Source organism: Dermatophagoides farinae, chromosome 5, assembly GCF_024713945.1.
Source record: "Dermatophagoides farinae isolate YC_2012a chromosome 5, ASM2471394v1, whole genome shotgun sequence".
NCBI classification, from domain to species: domain Eukaryota; kingdom Metazoa; phylum Arthropoda; class Arachnida; order Sarcoptiformes; family Pyroglyphidae; genus Dermatophagoides; species Dermatophagoides farinae.
Genome location: NC_134681.1, coordinates 3,745,464 through 3,765,133, shown reverse-complemented (window position 1 = coordinate 3,765,133; position 19,670 = coordinate 3,745,464). Strand labels below are relative to the sequence as shown.

Genomic DNA, 19,670 nt, shown 5'->3' with positions numbered 1-19,670 from the left:
ATGACGGTTGTAATTTCGAAATCGCGCTTTGCTTCACTGTTGTTGTTAATCCAACGGTCATCAATCGGTTTGTTCGTTTTGTGTACTTGGTTTGATTTTTGTTTTATTTACTTGGTGTTTTTATTTATTATTGTCATCATAATCTAATAATAATAATTAATCAAATCAAAAACAAAAATCAAATCATTTCAATCATGGCAAATGACCCAAAAGAATTTTTAAAGTCTAAAATGCGTGATAAAATCAGCTCTACACCAAAATCAACATCATCGAATGGTACAAATTTATCATTATTAGCACAATTTGATGATATGTTTCGTATGGTACAACCTACATTGATTACAAAAAATGAACTAAAATGTAAGTTTAAGTTATTCAATTCCAACAAAATGGATCACCACTTTCTTTTTTATTTGTTTGTTTGTTTGTTTCACCATAGCATTCATTGGTTTAGTTGAAAATTTTGATAAATGTCGTATAAAATTATCACAGACTATTGAAGAAAATCAACAAAAAGATCGTCATATAAAGAAACTTGAAGATAATGTAATACAAATGCAATTACGCTGGGATCGTATTAAACGTGCATATGCACGTGAAATCAAAGAAAAAGATTCCATTCAAAAATCTCATGATAATTTAAAGAAAAAGATGGATATATTACGAAAAATGATACTTGAAATGGATAGTCAAAAAAATTCAGAAACAAAGACAGCACAAATTTTAAATCAAAATATTGGACTTAGTAAATCAACTACCAGTTTGATTTCAATATTAGAACATGTAGACACTTTGGTACCACAAAATAATGATGATGATGAATCCGATGATGGACTTTTATTTGATAAATCTGATGATAGTATCGATCATTCAAATAAACCGGCTATTACTATTCGAAATTCACAAACATTATCAAGTGCACCAATACCAACGCCACCACCACCGCCTCCGCCGCCGCCAAAACCATCGTCATCATTGTCGTCTAAAAATTGTGGCAAACAAACAGAAGCTAAACGAATCACATCGAGAATGATATCACAATCACGTTTCGAAACAATTGCAGAAGTTACTGATGAAAAAGATTCTAGTAATGAATCAGTTTTAAATGTTGGTTTTTGTTTAATGCCCAATATGTCGGAAGTACAGAAATCGTTGATGAAAAAAGAACCGACATTAACAACAAACGATAATGATAAATTTCTTAAACCAACAATGCGATCTTTATCAGAAGCAGCTCGTCAATCATTAAATCGACAGCCATCAACATCATTAACACGAACACTAACAATGCTTCGTAATGCACAGGCAACACGATTGGATGCCGATCGTTTGGCTAGCCGACCGCATAGATTTGTCGATAAGAAAGCATTCAAAACAATAATGTGTACCGTTTGTAATAAAAATATCGGTTTCTGTTGTTCATATGGCGTTTGCATTGAGTGTCGTGGTGTTTGTCATAATCGTTGTCGTGATAAATTGCCCAAACCATGTTTACCATACATGTCGACCAATCTAAGTATCAAGAAAATGATTGCATTCACCGGAGATAGTCGTAGGGTTGGTGGTAAATTTCTTATTATTGGTGATTTTGTACCTGACTCGGTTCGACCATGTATACCACCATTATTGATTCATTGCTGTAATGAAATTGATCGTCGTATTTGTTTAGCATTAGAAGATTCACGAACCAAGGATGATTCCTCGGTTATTGGTGTGTATCGTATCTCTGGCACTGATCAAGAAACACGAGAATTACGACGAAAAATTCTTAAAGCAGAATTCGGTATGCCTAATTTATCGACCATAATATCGGTGAATACAATTTGCGGTGTTGTTAAAATGTTTCTACGTGATCTTGATGATTCACTTATTTCTCGCATTATGTGGAATGATTTCTATCGTGCTTCTGGTAAGTCTTATAATTTTTAGTTTGTTTCTAATCTGATCTTGTTTTGTTCTCTCTCCATTCTTTCATACTTATAGTTCACATTGTTCAAACTTCAGTAAAATCATCACATTCGAATAAACCACTCGATTCAGGTGTAGATGATGATGTTGGTGACAATGATATGAATAGTCCAATCATGGTTCTTAAACGTGTCATCTGTCAATTACCATTGCCTAATCGTGATTCATTGGCGTTTTTGTTTCTTCATTTACAAAATGTTGCTAAAGCTGAGCTTGTTACGAAAATGAATCGTCAGGCATTGGCCAATATATTTGCACCAACCATTGTTGGTAGTTCAGAATTTCGACAACCATCAGCTGAAGCCATGCAACGAGAGATACCTAAACAGATTAATGTTATGCAAGCTTTGTTCGAAGTGGATGAAGCATTCTGGCGTGGAATACTAAGTGAACAGGATTTTTGCCCATTTAAAGGTATAGTTTCATCATCGCTTCAAAAATGTGATTATTGATATTATGACAATGATGCTTTATTTTGCAGAAAAAACTGAACAATATGGCCGGAAATCAATATCATCATCTGAAGATCAGGCTGATTTTTGTGCCAAATTGGTCGGAATTTCTTCATCAAGTCTAAAAGATTTAATGAATCCTGATGATAATGGTAATGACAATGATGATAATGATGAACGACGTAATCGTGTATTGCATGGAATGAAATCATGTATTGTTACTACTGAACAAATGAATGCATCGGCAGTAACCAAGCGACGTTCAATTGTCAATAACCTAAAGGATTCTCTTTATTAATTTTTTTTGTCATCATTTTTTTTTAATTTGAACATTAACCAAACAAACACCAAATTTATGTTTCTGATTAGCAGCAATTTTTAAAAATCTTTTTTTAATTAATGATCAATTTTTTAAAAATACATCATCAAATAAAAAATTTAAAACACACATAAAAAATTCATTCTACCATCGATAGATGGCGGCACTGGTACCTGCGCGCTCACTCCAAGACGTAATTTATTTGTTTGTGATGATCATCATCAGATTTTATTTTGTTTTTTGTTGTTGTTGTTTATTTGTTTCAAAACAGTCTAAATTCAATCTGTGATTCGTAAATTAACACTAATCAATTGGGATTCGAAATTGATAATGAATCAACATCAGCGTGAAATTCTAAACGTATCGATTAATGATGAAGGTAATCTATTCGTCGCTTGTATGGATTCAGGTGTTCGTATTTATAATATGGAACCATTAGTTGGTAAATTATTTATCGATTCAACAATTATTGGATCCGTATCGATATGTAAATTATTACATCGTACAAATTTAATTGCAATTGTTGGTGGTGGTCAACGGCCCAAATTTGCTGATAATACCGTATTGATTTGGGATGATTATCAGAAAAAATTCGTTCTGGAATTTACATTCGCTAATCGTGTACTAGCGTTGAAAATACGACGTGATCGTTTATTCGTTGTCGAACGTAATCGAATACATTGTTTTTCATTTCCAAATTCACCAACAAAATTATTTTCAATCGAAACACGTGATAATCCGATGGGCATCTGTGAAGTGACACCATTGACCAATGCAGCTGAAATTCAATTACTTGCCTATCCCGGTCATCGTATTGGTAGTGTTCAATTATTGGATCTATCACATACAAATCGATTGTTAACGGTCAATAATCATCATCATCAGCTTTACAATGCACAACAAAATTTGGACACTGTTGAAGAGTCCGATGAAACAATGACCAATGGTAATATGACTGCAGCTACTGTTGCTGCGTCGGCATCATCCTCAATATCACCATCAAGTATTTCAGCACATACTTCCGATATAGCATCAATAGCATTGAATCGAACAGGTACATTGTTGGCAACTGCATCACGTAAAGGAACATTAATACGAATATTTCGTACAATCGATACAGATGGTAATATAGCAAATAAATCAAATATCAATAATCATTATCAACATAATCATCATCAACAACAACAATATGTACCATTATCACCAGTACAAATTATTGAATTTCGTCGTGGTATCGATCAGGCTATGGTATATGGAATTGTATTTTCACCAGATTCTGAATATGTTCTTGTTTCAAGTGATAAAGGTACTGTGCATATATTTGCATTGAAAGATACACGTCTAAATCGACGTTCAACATTATCATCGATGCCATTAGTGAATAATATGCAATTAGCTAGCTATGCATTAGCTAAATTTACATTAACAGCTGAATGTGCTTGTGTTTGTTCATTTGGTGGTGGTAATGATCGCCGTTCGGTTTATGCTATCTGTGTTGATGGAACATTTCATAAATATAGTTTCAAACATGATGGTACATGTGTTCGAGATAATTTTGATACATTTCTAAATGTACCAGAAGAAGCTGATCATATTTTACTCTGAAAACAAACACATAACAAAACAAAAACAAAAAACCAATAATTTATTCAATTTTTTTAAACCGTTTTTTTTTCTGTCTTCTAATTCAAATTATTGTTATATTCTTCCATCCCTCTATATATGCCATTATTATCATTTTGATTGCCATTTTGTCACACCTTATCTTTTTTTTCCTTTCTTAATGGTTACATATGGAAAAAAAATGCTCAAAAATTTATCGTTTTTTTTTGTATTGTCTTGTGTTCTTTATTTTTTATTTCAGTCAATCAATCAATAAAATATATACAATAAATAATAATTTTTTTTATGAAGAACAAAAAAAAAATGTACAAAATGGTTTGTGTAAATGGATACAATTATATGGGCGTTTACTATTTAATTCATCTGGATGATGGTGGCTGTGGCGGCTTGCTGTGGCTGGCTATGGTTGTTGACCATGATGAGATTGACAATGATTACGCATAATAGTGATAAAAAAATCCAGATAGGCAATAAATTTTATCAACATATTCATATAGAGATCAATATTTAGATCACGTAAATTTTCTTGTTCAAATCTTAACATAAAAAGTGTTGCCCGAAATACTTCATGTCCTTGTTGGGAAACATAATTAAATTTATCCATCAAATGTTTACCAGGACAATGGCGATTATGATCGTTAGCCATTTCATTATTCAATACATGCCATTCATTCATTATTTGATCATAAAATGATTGTTTAGCATCCGATTGTGATTTCAATAACGACGAGGATGATGATGATGATGATGATGATGTGGACGATGTTAATGCAATCAATGCTTTAATCGACATTATTGTATTGATCAATGAATTACGTACGGCATCAATATATTTCACTATAACATTATTGAATGCTTCTGATGATAATAATTTTCGATCATACTCTAACCAATAACGAAACACGAATGCCAAATGTTCTAATGATCTTGCTGATTTACGTATACAGCGTATAAAATTTCGATAACAAGTACAGTGCCATAAATATTGCATTTCCGTAATAACGGGCATCACTATTTTCGTTTCATCATTGCTACGTTTTTTCTTAATTTCAAAGATCGATGATGGTGATGACGATGATGATGATGATGATGATGGTTTCATTGATGTTATCGTTGTTGTTAAATCTTTCATTTGTTTTCCATCATCATTACTAGTAGTAGTACTGGCAGAAATAATAATTTTAGGTTTTTCTTCCAAATCGGATTCATTAGATTTAGTTTCCGTTTCTGTGATCGGTATCATGATAGTGGATATAATAGTAGTTGGCGATTGTCTATTGTCACCATCATTATTGTTATCATCATTATGATAATTGGAAAATTCTGTACGACGTCGACCACGACGATTATTTCGGCTGCTGCTGCTGTTGTTGTTAGTATTATCATTTGGATCATCCAACATCACATTTCTTGTTTTTCGTTGTCGATTTTTCATAGCTGATGATGGCGATGTCGTAGTTGGTGGTGTTGTTTTTGTTGTTGTTGCTGCTGCTGTATTCATTGAAATGGGTTGATGTTGTCCAACAAATGTTATTTCATTCATTGCCATATTTACAACAAATTGTTGTTTATGTGGCTGTAGATTATTATTGTTATTGATTATGGACGTCGTACATGTTGGAACAAATGGTTGTTGCTGTGCCAGAATACTGCTCTCAGTTGTCATCGTCATTGTTGTCGTTGTTGTTGTTCTAACCGTCGGTAATGTTACCTGATTCGTAATGAATGCTGATCGATGCTGATGCAATTGTTGTTGTTGTTGTTGTTGTTGTTGTTGTTGTTGATGATGATGATGATGACCAGATCTGAAAATTTTTAATTACCATTTTTTTTAAAAGTTAATCAATCAATCAATAAATTTATTATAAAAAGGAAAAAAGTTTTAAATGAATGGCCGAGGTGGAAATAGACGCAAACGAAATTGAAATTCAAACAAACAAGCAAACAAACAGGCAGACAGACAGAAAGACAAACAAAATGATAATATGATTGTGATATATATATATAGTATAATTAATTAACTAATAGTGGATAAATCATCAATTAATCTGATGAATATCTAGTGATAAAAAGAAACGTGTAATATAACTTTAATGTTTGATGAATGTTCTAAAACTAAATTAAATCTACTAGTTTCATATTATAAATTTAAAAAAATAAAATTTATTCGATTGTTGCACGTTGTTCTGAACACATTATGTTATTTGATTTCTTTTGAAAGTGACCACTGAATTTACTTCACAATCAATAGGAAAAGAAAATCAAAAGTGAATTTTATTTTTCATGAAATTTTTTTTTGTTCATCCTGCAAGACGCCAGAAAAAAACCTGCTAATTTATCATGGATATGTATAAAATAAAATAAAATAAAACTAGGGATGGGATGTTTTTTGTTTGTTTGTGGGGAAAGGGATCGGTTGGTAGGTCGTAATTTTCTTATTGATTCTCTTACTCTTCAGGCAGAGGAGAAAATGATTTCGATTTCTGTTCCTCTGACATTTTATCAAATCGTGTACCAAGCTGCTCTTGTTTATGAAAGATATCGTTTTGTCCATTATTATTATTCGTTTTTAAAAATGATGATGCTGATGTTGGCGTCTGAATGTAAAATGTCTTTGCTTGACCAATATCAAAAATTTTTCGTGAAGATGATGGAAGCTCAGTACTAATCGAATTTGACGATTTATTGGTGTGAACAACGGTAGGCAATGTTGTGACAGTTGTAAATGGTGTATTCATTAGACGTATTCGTTTTGGTGTCGTGTTGGTGATAGTTGATGAATATTGTGGCGGTGGTGGTGGTGGTGGCATCAATCCAGATGATATTATTGTTGATGATGGATTAATAGTGGCCATTTGATGGTGATGAACAATCGATTGGGACGATTGATAATCATGAATACTATTGATTACTGTTGATGATTTCGTTGTAGTTGGTCGTTGAATAGTCATTGTACATTTCGAACGATTCAATGATTGTTGTTGTTGCTGCTGCTGTGGTTGAGCAATAATTGATGTTTGTAATGGTAATGGTTGAAATGTACAGAATTTGGTTGTTGTTGTTGCTGTTTGATTTGTCAACATGGACGATGGTAATGGCGGCAATTCAATCATACGATAATTACCTACTTTTAACAAATCAGATTCTATTCGTCTAATAGCTGTCGGCTGTTTTTTATTATATTTAATATGAACTTTGCCACTTTCATTTTGATGATGCTGAACAGAACAAGAAGTTGTATCTGAAATAGTGGAATTAACTGCTATTGGCCGATTCGATACCGGTGACGATGATGGTGACGATGATACTTGCGGCAATTCAATCATACGATAATTACCTATTTTTAACATATCAGATTCTATTCGTCTAATAGTTGTCGGCGGTTTTTTATAATATTTAAAATGAACTTTGCCATTATTATCTAAATACTGATGCTGAACAGGACCAGAAGTTGTATTTGAAATAGTGGAATTAACTGCTATTGGTCGATTCGATACCGGTGACAATGATGATGACGATGATGGTGGTGGTGTAAGAACTATCTTTGGTAATGATTCATTATTATTATCAAATATCACATGTATTGGTTGCACTTTTAATGGTGATGATGATTTTGACGATGATGTCGATTCACCAGTACCAGCACCACCACCGGGACTATAATCAGAAGTTGTAGTAGTAGTAGCTCGATTCAAATTCAATTGTGATTGTAGATGTTGTTGTTGTTGTTGTTGTTGCATATTTTGACCACAATTACCCGAAATTATCGATGTTGATGTTGATGATATCGGATAGTGTGTTCGAGTAGCAATATATTTTATTGGCATCGATAATGGTGATGAATTATTCGGCGTTGGTTTATGCAAACAAGCTTTTGATGTTGATTGATTATTAGCCTGAGTTAATGAAGTATTAGTAGTAGAAGACGGATTATTTAATAGGTTAATGTCCGATACGGTAGCTTTCGGTTTTCCTTGTCGTGGTTGTTTGATTATCGTTTTATCATTCGGTATCATGGTCAACATATTGCCAGTGGTTGTCATAAAAAACGCAGGCTGTTCACCAGTATTATCATTGTTAGCTATTAAAAAAAAAAAAAAATAAAACACGTTTTCGTCAAATTTATTGATAATCATAATGATCATCATTATAATATAATTCACATACCAAAAACAACGGGTTGTAATAATGTTGATTGTGGAGTAATCACATTTTTCTTTGATAATTTTCGTTTCTTTGGTACTGTTGTTATTTGTGATTTCGATTGCGGCTGCTGGGGATGATGACGATGCTTGGCTTCTGAAATCTTAAGATCCGAAATCATTAATAATTGATCAAATTTTATCTGTTCATCAAGATTTAATTGTTCTATTTCTAGATCACAACAACTAGGATCTTTGATGATATTATCGTCCACAATATTTTTACATTCAGAATCGAGAATCACATCATCATCATCGACATCATTATTATTGTTGTTGTTAGATGAATAAACAGGATTTAGATGACTAAATTGATCATCACCAGGCTTTATGTGACTAAATCGATCATCACTAGGATTATACCTTCTGACTAATTCAATTGTTGTTGTCAATGGTTGTAGTGGTGGTAGTGCCGGTGGTGAATCGCATGAACGATAACAACGTCTTGGGTCTTTATCCAACGATAATTGTGATATTAGCGATGAAATTTTTCTTTGTACATAACGATCCAAATCAGAATGATCTAAATATGGTAACAAATCAGGATTCTTTTCCACATCAGAAAATGTAACCGTAGCTTTCGGTTTCATTGACGTTTCATTCACCATTTTCTTTACTCTTGGATCTTCATAAGTAGTTAATGAAGGTAAGTAATCCCAGATACGTTTTTTCGATGAATGTTGTTGAACTGATGGTGGTGGTGGTTGTGATTGTGGCGCAGGCAACTGTGAAATATTGGCCGATGTTGATGGTTGTTGTTGTTGAGTTGTTGCTGATGCTGCCATTAATCTTTGTTTTTTACGCTGTGTTTGTTTTACTTTATCTACACAATTTATAAATGCATTCATAAAGGCCATTCCTTGTTTACAACGATCATCATCCGTTAATGGTTTAGGTAGATCTTCTTCCGGTGTACGAAATACTGGTTCAAAATATTTCAATTTAAGTGGATCAAGACGATTTTTTGTCTTTTCAATTTCACGTTTAATTTTTGCCAATGATTCAGTGGTCAATTTACCTTCTACCAATCGATTGAAATAATTATTTACAGCACGTGAAAAAAACTCATTAGTAAAGGCCGTTTCGGTTGGACAGATAACATTATTATCCAATAATTGTTGATCACATTTTGGTAATAATTTTGTCAAATGATATTGATAATAAGCGGGTAATCGATCAAAATTCTTTCGATTCAATAATTGTGTCCAATTATAATCACATAATATTGATTGCGGTGTATTCAGATCAATTTTCCGATTTTTCAATTCATTCATTTTAGCCATTTTGCTCATCTTATGTCGTGATTTTCGTTTGATACGAACACGATCAACAACTTTGTCACAATGTCGTTCCAATGCCATGATCATTTTACGAGCTAAATCGGGATTTTTTTGCGAATTACGTATCAATTGCATTTGATCTTTCAATTTGGTTATTTTTTGCTGAATAAATTCTTTAGATGGCTGCAATTTCATACTAACTGAATGATAATGTCGACGACTTATGCCAGGTTTCTGGATTACACGTTTAGTGGTTGTTTTTTTCCTTTTTTTCGTTGTTTTAAGTGATTTCGTTTCGTTTGTTGTTGATTTTTTGCCAGGTTTTCGACCTCTTTTAGCAGATGTTGTTTGTTGTTGTTGTTTTGTTTTACCTTTTGGCCGACCTTTTGTACCTTTTGATGTTTTCGAATTTTTTGCCTGTTTCACAGATTTTTGTTTGGCCATTGTTGTTTTATTGATCGTCGATTGTTGTTGTTGGCCACTGTTGTTGTTATTGTCGTTATCGGCAATTTTTGCTGTCGATTTTCGTCTGGCCATTTTTATTTGATTATGAAATTAATGAATCTCATTGATTGATTTTTTTAACGATGATGATGATAAAAACGATTAAAATTCAAATGAATTAATGTCGTCGTCGTTGTTGTTGTTGTGGCCAATCAACCAATCAAATGGATTGATTGATTGATGGCTTTTGTCCGAATATTTATTTTCGTTTTCGAGTTAATAATGTGAATTTTTAAAAACGTACCAGAAAACAAAAAAATTTGCAATTACGATGACGATTATGATGATTGATTCTTAATTATCTAGAATAAAGAATATATAATCAATTAATAATCATGATGATAAAAATTTTATCTCATTATTCACCAATAATAATAATAAACGTTGAAGAATCCAGTTTTGTTTTCATTCAATGTTTTTTCTTCTATTTTCGTTGCTTGTTTGTTCAATATTTTGCGAGTGAGCTCGAATAAAAAAAAAAATAATAAATCGGCTAGCAACTACTACTACCACCACCACCACCACCACAAAACCCACACACACACACACATTTGTGCACAAACAGTTTGTATTAGCAGCATAGAGTAACCGACATTGTGTACTACTACTATTTCTTTTGTATACACACACACACACACATACTCAAAATATTTGTGCTAAATTCATACAAGACTATGAGTGATTTTGAAAAACTTTTAATGTATGAAATAAATTTTTTTTTACAATTAATTTATATCGTCCACAAAAGATGGCAATCGTGTTGATTAGTGATGATTTGTTTTTTTTTGTTTGAATTTAACGTTCATTATCAATATAACTATGGTCAAAAAGTGACATGGAAACCAGTAATCATCATCATCATCATCATGTATATATGGATTCATGTTCATTACAGGCATTGTTTTATAGATAGCGCATTGTCACATTAAATTGTACCAGGCAAGCACCGAAAATGAACTGAATGCAAAAAAAAAAGAAAATCAATCTGCTGACATTTTAATACATTTATTTATAAACGACAGTTTTTTTTACTTCATGGTAATAAATTGATCAACAATATGGTTCAATCAGTTCAGAATCAAGAAAATAACAAGTCCAAACTAACACGACCAGTTCAGAATCAAAAATAACAAGTGGTTCAATCAGTTTTTGTTGTTGTTTTATTTTGTTGCAATGTTTTCGTCGTTGTTGTTGTTGTTGTTGTTGTTATTTTGTTGATGAACCTCATAAATTCTCATTATTCCAATTGTTCCAATTCTTGCTGTTCTGGTTATTTTTTCTATTTGATAATATAATCATGATAAATGAGTGTCAACAATAAACAATGAAGAAAAAAGAAAAATTTACCATCTAACAGAATATTATTTGGATCAAAAAAAAAAAAAAAAAAATAAAATACCACTTTTGGTTCCAATAACTATCCAGACTAATCGATTATGATTATTATTTGGTATATGAAAACAAAAACAAAATTCAACTATCAAATGTAGGTGTTTGGATACCTTGTTGTCATCATCATCATCATGACCATAAAAGAGCAAATAAAAGAGGTCAATGCATTCGTATGTAATTCAATCGAATCAATCGAATCATTTTCAATGACCGGTTTCTTTTTCAAACAGAAACAAAACAAAAAAAAATAATAATAATAATTACTTGATGATACTGTTTCTGTTTTCTGTTGATGACATTTTTTTTTAATTACAAAAACGAAAAACGAAAAAAAAAACAAAACCCAGATAAAAAAAAACACAGTGCATATATTGACCATCAAAAAAAAAAAAGAAATTTTTTTTTTATTAATTTTCCAATGTCCAATCTATGATGAATGAATGATTTATATGATTGGTAATGATGATGATGATGAAATAATTGCAATGAAAATCACATGAATATGATGGATGTATTGATTTTACTTGCACTTGAAATGTACTCGTTTATATAAATATATATCGACATAGATTAACACATGGCAATGATGACAAAATATAAGTTGAATAAAAAAAAAAAAAAAAAACGAAATCGAATCATATTACCAATCGATGATTATAATCATCATTATCGTTATAATCAATAAATAATAATATATTCGGTTGTGGATGTTTCAAATCCATCAATCATTCAATTATTCATATTTTTTTTTGTTTTTTTTTTAATTTTTAATCAAAAATAAAAAAAAACTAAACGAAACGACAGATAAACGAAACAACTACACGTTTGTCACGTTATCGTCATTATTATTGGATTGTGTGTGTGTGTGTGTGTGTGTGTGTGTGTGTGTGTGTGTGTGTGTGTGTGTGTGTGTGTGTGTGTCTGTTTTTGAAATGATAAATTTTTTGTTGCTATGAATAATTAGCACATTTGGTTAAAATACTGGTGAATGCTGGTGTTTTTTTCAACAATTTGTAATTGGAAATTTTTTTTTCCCAATTTCTTAATCGTCAAACAACACTAAACCGCCAAACATTCATACATATATATGTATACAGGTACCATTTGCACTTGAAAAATAAAAAAAAATGAATAACAGTGGCAATGGTGGTGGTGGTGGTGGTTCTTGCTCGACAATTAAACAGAATATATATAAAGTGGCCATTCATTCATTCATTTTTTTTTTTTTTTTGAAATGTAGCAAATATAGACGTGGCTGGTGTGTAATGAAACAAGATAAAGCGAGAGAAAAAACGCGTTTTTTTTTATTCAATTCAGATTATCAAACTTTTTATTTTCAAATACAAACTATTCAAGTTTCAAGTGCAAATCAATCAATCAATCAATCAATTGATTGATTGATTAATTTTACGTATGGATTCGGTCTTTTTTTTTGTTTTGTTTTTTTTAATCAAATTCAAATATCAAAAAAAAAAAATTTCAATCGATAAAAAAAAATGGCCACCGGATTTTCAGCGTGTAGTAGAAGCATCAAATAAAAAAAAATCTAAACACCACCACCACCAATGCTTATACCGCTACAATGGTTGAAAATTGATATCTATGTGTGCGATATGGGTGTTTGACACGTGTACGAAATTGGGCGGATGTTTTTTTCGAATGATATCGATATCGATATAAATTGATGATGATGATGATTTGAACATTGATTGTCGTCAGGCGACAAAGTTTTTTTTTCATAACTGCAGATATCATCATCATCAATATGTCAATATGTATATGTATGATGAATAGAATGTGTGATGTATGACAATGATGATGATGATAAATCAATAAATTTTTGTTTTTTGTTTTCGATAGCAAATCGATTTCATTTTTTTTTCATTCAATTTGACCTTTGAGGAATAAAACAGGCAAGCAAACAAAACGAAAAAAAAACCATCATGTTTAGGTGATTGGTGGCTTTTTTCTTGTGTTCAACCAGAAAATAATCCATATAATCAATGGAATTTTTTGTTTTTTCGTTTGTTACACAAAAATTCATTTGGATTCAAATTTCAAAATGTTTACCACACCCACACACACCTACACACAAACACGCTTGCACCACCAACAAACATTACGCCTATTTAAATCATGTGATTTTATGAGAAAGTGAAACAAACGAAAAAAAAAAAAAATCATTGATTTCAAATCAATGAAATAAGAAAACATTTATAAACAGCAACGAAACCAACGTTGTGACATGTGATTTATGAGAAAAAGATTTTTTTTCTTTTTAAAAAATCGATGATGATGATGATGATGATGGTCTGATGATGATCATCATCGATTGTGTACATAAATTTGTCAATATCTTTGTTTTGTTTTGTTTTATTTTTTGATCATCAGAAACAAAAAACTGATATGATGACGATGATCATGTTCCAAAGTGTATAATTTAACAACAACAACAAAAATCAAATCAAATCGATCAACAAAAAAAAACTGATCGATTTCATTGATGATGATGATGTAGAACACATACAGATCGAATCAATGATTATCCATCCCCAACACAAGCAGCAGGATGGCATGGAAACAAAACAAGAAAAACAAAACAAAACAAAAAAATTTTCTTGAAAAAACTCCATCACACGTAATCACATGTAATATATCTGGCGTTTGTGTTAAGTTTGTTATTTTTCTTATGAATTTTTTTTTAAATTTTTTTTTTGCTTGCAATTAAATACCCAAAGGTTGGTTGGTTGATTAATACTTCCTTGATAAAATCAACATCGACCTAACCCTTTTGAATAAGCCCTAATCATCATCACCATTATCATCATCATTCTGACAATTTGGATATTTTTTTTTGTTTTTTTTTCGGATTTTTTTTGTTTTGTTTTGTTTTTTCGATATACATCACGTTTTATTTCATCACACATGCGTATTATGATTTGACATTCAATTTGACTATTTTTTTTTTTGGTTGTTGTCGTAATAGATATAGATTTCTAATTTCTTCTCTGTATTTATCTTGATTTCATTTGGGCATTTTATTTTTTTTCTCTCGAAAAAAAAAATTAAAACGATTTTCGATACCAAAAATCTAGTTCTTCTCGTTGTGATTGAATTTTCTGGACATTATTTTCCCGTTTCTGTATGTTTGTTTTTCGAAAAAATCCAAAAAAAAAAAAAAACAAACAAACAGAAAAATTACCATTTCAAGTCATATGTTCAAACTAAAACTAACCAATCAACAATAATCAACAATCGAAAACAAAAACAAGAAAAAAAAATTTGTGCCTGAAAATGAATGAACAGTTTGGTTTTTGTCCCTGGGATTTTTTTTTATTGTTTATCATATCACAAGATTGATAAATCATACACATACACACACACTATAAATGAAAATAAAGAAACAGAAAATTTCGTCGAAAACGAACAAAAAAAAAACACAAGTCTCTAATCGTACCGGGTATCAAATGAAAATAAGAATACGATATATATATATTTTTTTTCTGCTAATCAACAGCGAAAAAAAATCGTTAAAAATCCATTAAGATTTCTTCTTTTTTTTTCGTCGTTGTTGTTGCTGTTGCTGTTACTTGGTCTGGTTCTGGATAAAAACAAAAACAAAAAAAAAATATTAATCGGGTGTAGAAAAAGCAATATCACTTGTTGTTGTTGTTGCTGTTGTTCTGGTTACTAAATATCGTATTGATCATCATTGATCATTGAATATTGATTTATTGATATAATATATTTAACTCTTTCTCAGGTTGTCTAAATTAAAACAAAACAAAAAATAATATATTACATTGTATCCATTCATTCAATCATTCAATGATTATTGATGGAATCAAAAGTCAGTTGGTTTTTTTTCCTATTGGCAGTTAATGTAGTGTTGATGATTTTTTTTTCTATTAATTGCGTAACATCTCTCTCTCTCTCTCTCTATTTCTTGAGATTTTTGATATTTGAAAACTTCCTGATTCATTCATTTTCAATGCAGTTTTTTTCAACAACAACAACAAAAAACTATAGTAGATTAACAATTTCATCTATTCCATCATTCCAGAATCACAATGTACATTTGTTTCTCTTTTTTTTTTTGGATATTGTGCAATTGTACAACTGTTGCCCCATTAACACCATCATCATCATCATCATCGTCAATGGTGAAATTGGAAAAAGGGAAAGAAAATAACCAGGAGATTCTGGTCCTTGATTTTTATTTAAAAAAAACAGCACTGGTTTAATGATGATGGTAGTAGTAGTGGTTTGAAGTTGAAGCAATTTTTTAGATTCCCGTAAAATTTCTTTCTCTCTCTATACTTAACACTTATATGGACGTACGGGATCTTTTATGTGGAAATTTTCTTTTTTTAGATTTTTTTTTTTGATTGGCTGAATGATTGATCAATCAAATAAATGAATATGAACGAACAAAAGCAAAAAAAAAAATGATGATGATGATGATTATGAAGCCAATCCTTTTCCATGAATTTATCGGAGAGAGAGAGGAAAAAAATGTATTGATCATTCATAAATGATAATTGGTTACCATCATCATTATTATTATCACGGAATTTCAAATGAATGAACAGGAAAAAAAATAAGAATATAAAAGGGTTAATAATCATATATGCTGGGTTAATCATTTGTTTTCCTGTGTGCAATTGCTTAGTATAAAACCTGGTTAATATTAAATCCTTCTTTTTTTTCTTTTTTTTTGATCATAATGATGTGGAAGGGGCTATATTTTTTTCCCTTTCAGCTGTGAAAAAGTTTAAAACATCCTGAATAACACACACACACACACATGCAAGATTTTAACCCTTTTTTAATGACTATTCAACAAACAAAATCTGATTATAAATTTAACCAATTTTTTTTTCTTCGATTGTCTTGTCTTGTCTGTCATTTTTTTTATTAAGATGTGTTACACAACAGCAGTAATAACAAAACTATTGAAGAGTTAGATAAAGAAACATTGTATTCAAAAATCATAAAGATGATGATGATTATGCAATTGATCATTATGTGAGGTTTTTCCGTTTAGATTCATTTGTTAATTTTTTTTTTTTTTTTTTTTTTTTTTTTTTTTTGGTTAAATTGTTTGAATTTTTGTCGATTTTTATCATTTGATTCATTGATTCATTGATTGATTGGTTCAATAATGGGTATTTATACATATCTCTGAACACACAGGTTACATGTATGTACCATGACCGCATATACAAACCTTTTTTTTTTTTTTTTTGATCACCCATCATCCCCTCTACTCCACTCCAGAGTGGAAGAGCAAGAGAAAGAGAGAGAGAGAGAGAAAAACTTTGTCATCACCCCACAGGTCACTGGCCTTCATTATCAATAATGATGGTATTTTCATTATTTTGTTTTTAACCCTTTTCTATCCATCTCTCTCTCTCTCTCTTCTATTTCTCACACAAAAAAAAATTTTTTTTCTTTTTATTCTTTCAAAAAATCTATTAAAACTAGCGAATCTAATCTATAGAAGATGAAAAAGAATTAATTCAACAACAACAGCAACCAAAAAAAGGAAACAATTCAAACATTGCATTTAGGAATTGACCACCTTTTGAAATATTTTTTCTTGGACATTTTTTTTCTTGCTTAATTTTTGATCACTTTGTACTTGAATATTTCTTTTCTTTCCACACACACACACACACACGCATTAAATTCATCATCAAATATGTGTCTCTCTGTGTGTGTGTGTTTAGAGAGATAGAGAATTTTGCGTGATCATTTCCATCATCATCATCAGCCGATTTGGTTGATTGCATTTTTTTTCTTGGAAAAAAAATAGAAAGAAAAACAAGAACCACCGCCATATGAAACAGCAATGAAATGAAACGATTTTTCTGGAGCAATTCTTCGAATTGACTCTATTTTGTCCATTATTTTTATTTTTATTTTTTTGTTATTTTCATTATTTTACATTTAAAATGTGCTCATCATCATCATCATCATCAACTCGGTCGGCTGGTCATGGATGATGATTATTTGCCCATTTTTTTCTACTTTTTCAGTTGGATATTTCTATTTTTTTTTTCATTAACCCTTTCACTGTCCCCAACCCCCATCAACCACCGTACTCTATTCTAGTAGTGTTCAGAAGAAAATTAATCAAAAAAAAATACCGGCTTTAGTGGTTGTAATAATAATAATGCACTCTATGTGATAACTAAAAATTTTTTTCTTTTTTTTCTCTGCTTCATATATGGATGGATGGAAATGGAGATCGGGTGGCTGCTGTTGTTGGGTTTGATTTTCGTCATTTTTTTTTGGCTGCTGCTTCTGTTGTGTGTTTTTTTTTTTTTTTGCTTCAAACATTCACCAAGCATACATACACACACAGACAACAACAACAGTAAACGATTTTTTATTATTAGTCAACTTTAGAAAAAACCTCGACGATGATGGTGATGGTGATGGTGATGATGATGATGATGATGGAGAAGGGGAAAAAACCACCATTTTTTCCTTAGAATAGTGTGTGTACCCGGTTTTTTTTTGGTCTCCTCAGATCAGACGGGTAGTGTGGGAAAAGAGAGATAAAAAAAACCTAAGCTTTTTTTTCACCCTTGCCTTCACACTTGCTTGCATGCATGATTGTGCAACGATGATTTAATCAAGTTTTTTTTTATCATCATCAAGTGGATGATGATGAAGAGAGAGAATATCGTTTGTTTGTTTGTTCGGTCTGTATATTCAAGTAAATAAATAAATAAATAAATAACCGGTCAAATCTTACGACGACGATGACAACAGCGACAAACAATAGATCTGTCGTAATACAATACGAATTTAATGGTAAAAAATTTTTTTTTTTGTTGTTGTTGTTATATAACAAGAAGAATTACTTGCGAAAAATAGAAAGAAATTGGCAACACAGTATCCAGTTTGTTTTTTTTTTTTTTTTGGTTGCACAGTTATTTTTGTTGTTGTATGTATGGATGGATGGATGCATGTTCTTTTTTGTTGTGTACCATACTATTAAGGTCGAATGATCAAAATGATTTCTCGATGCTGATGATGATGGCCATCGACCAGCCAACAAGCTGGCCAAGTAGCTGAAAAATGAAAAAAAAAAACAAACTTGGCCTTGTATACAGCCGCCAGCCAGCCAGCCAGCCAGCCGTGTATTTATATTGTTTTTTTTTTGTTCTTCTGAACCAGATACAGAGAGATTTTTTTCCATTTTCTGTACTAAGTATCATGTGAGATGCAATTATTTCTTCTTGATTATTTTGTTCCGTTTGGTATTTTGGATGCAAGAATTCAAATATTTAGGAATAATATACATACACCATGATTCTGATTATTAGCAGCAGTGTACACGTCCAATCAGACATACTAATATATTCACACTAACCCTATGTTTGGATCCATCGATATTATTTGTTCATAGATGATAAAATTAATCATTCTAGTCGTTTGTTTGTTTGTTCTACATCACCATCATCATCATCATCATCATCATGTCTAAATCATCATTATTCAAAAAAAAAAAAAATCAAATTGTGGAAAATACACCAAAAAAAAAAATTAATCATGTGTCCGTGTGTGTATTTGTAATATATTTTGTTTGTATACTTATGAAAAAAAAACTCTGGTGCTACTCATAATGATGATGATGATGGCGTCATCAGCATCCTCTCTATATCTCTTAGGCTCCATGCTTTCTGTGTTTATACACTTCTGTATATAATAAATGTGTTTAATACATTCGTTTCTATTTCCTTTTCGTTTATTTTTTTTTTTTTAATATTTCATATACAATATTAGCTAGTATTATTTTATCTATCTCTCTATTGCTCTCTGGGTATTTTCTCTCTCTCTCTTTCTCTTTTTCTTGTTATAACGCCGGCCAGCTAGGCTATAGAAGTGCCGCCTCTTGTTTCTGGGCGCCATCTCA

At 31.1% G+C, this 19,670-nt stretch overlaps 3 protein-coding genes across 4 annotated transcripts; 2 read left to right on the top strand and 1 right to left on the bottom strand.

Moving 5' to 3' along the window:
* Positions 1–23: 23 nt before the first annotated feature.
* On the top strand, positions 24–2,877 carry LOC124498974 (uncharacterized). Its single transcript, XM_047062810.2, has 4 exons — positions 24–360; positions 440–1,909; positions 1,984–2,382; positions 2,450–2,877. Exons 1-4 carry the CDS (start codon positions 195–197, stop codon positions 2,716–2,718), a joined length of 2,304 nt encoding a protein of 767 aa, XP_046918766.2. The 5' UTR covers positions 24–194; the 3' UTR covers positions 2,719–2,877.
* Positions 2,878–2,962: 85 nt separating this feature from the next.
* Positions 2,963–4,633, top strand: LOC124498975 (WD repeat domain phosphoinositide-interacting protein 4-like). Of its 2 annotated transcripts, XM_075731177.1 has the most exons (2): positions 2,963–4,045; positions 4,118–4,633. In XM_075731177.1, the coding sequence occupies exons 1-2, from the start codon at positions 3,070–3,072 to the stop codon at positions 4,342–4,344; spliced, it is 1,203 nt and encodes a 400-aa protein (XP_075587292.1). In that variant the 5' UTR covers positions 2,963–3,069; the 3' UTR covers positions 4,345–4,633. The 2 variants fall into 2 exon arrangements, with proteins under 2 accessions (XP_075587292.1, XP_075587291.1); XM_075731176.1 differs by having other exon boundaries at positions 2,963–4,633.
* LOC124498973 (uncharacterized) lies at positions 4,561–10,795 on the bottom strand. Its single transcript, XM_047062809.2, has 4 exons — positions 10,715–10,795; positions 8,530–10,650; positions 6,814–8,443; positions 4,561–6,167 (listed from the first exon to the last, which is right to left on the bottom strand). The coding sequence occupies exons 2-4, from the start codon at positions 10,379–10,381 to the stop codon at positions 4,763–4,765; spliced, it is 4,887 nt and encodes a 1,628-aa protein (XP_046918765.2). The 5' UTR covers positions 10,382–10,650; positions 10,715–10,795; the 3' UTR covers positions 4,561–4,762.
* Between the last annotated feature and the right edge of the window lie 8,875 nt (positions 10,796–19,670).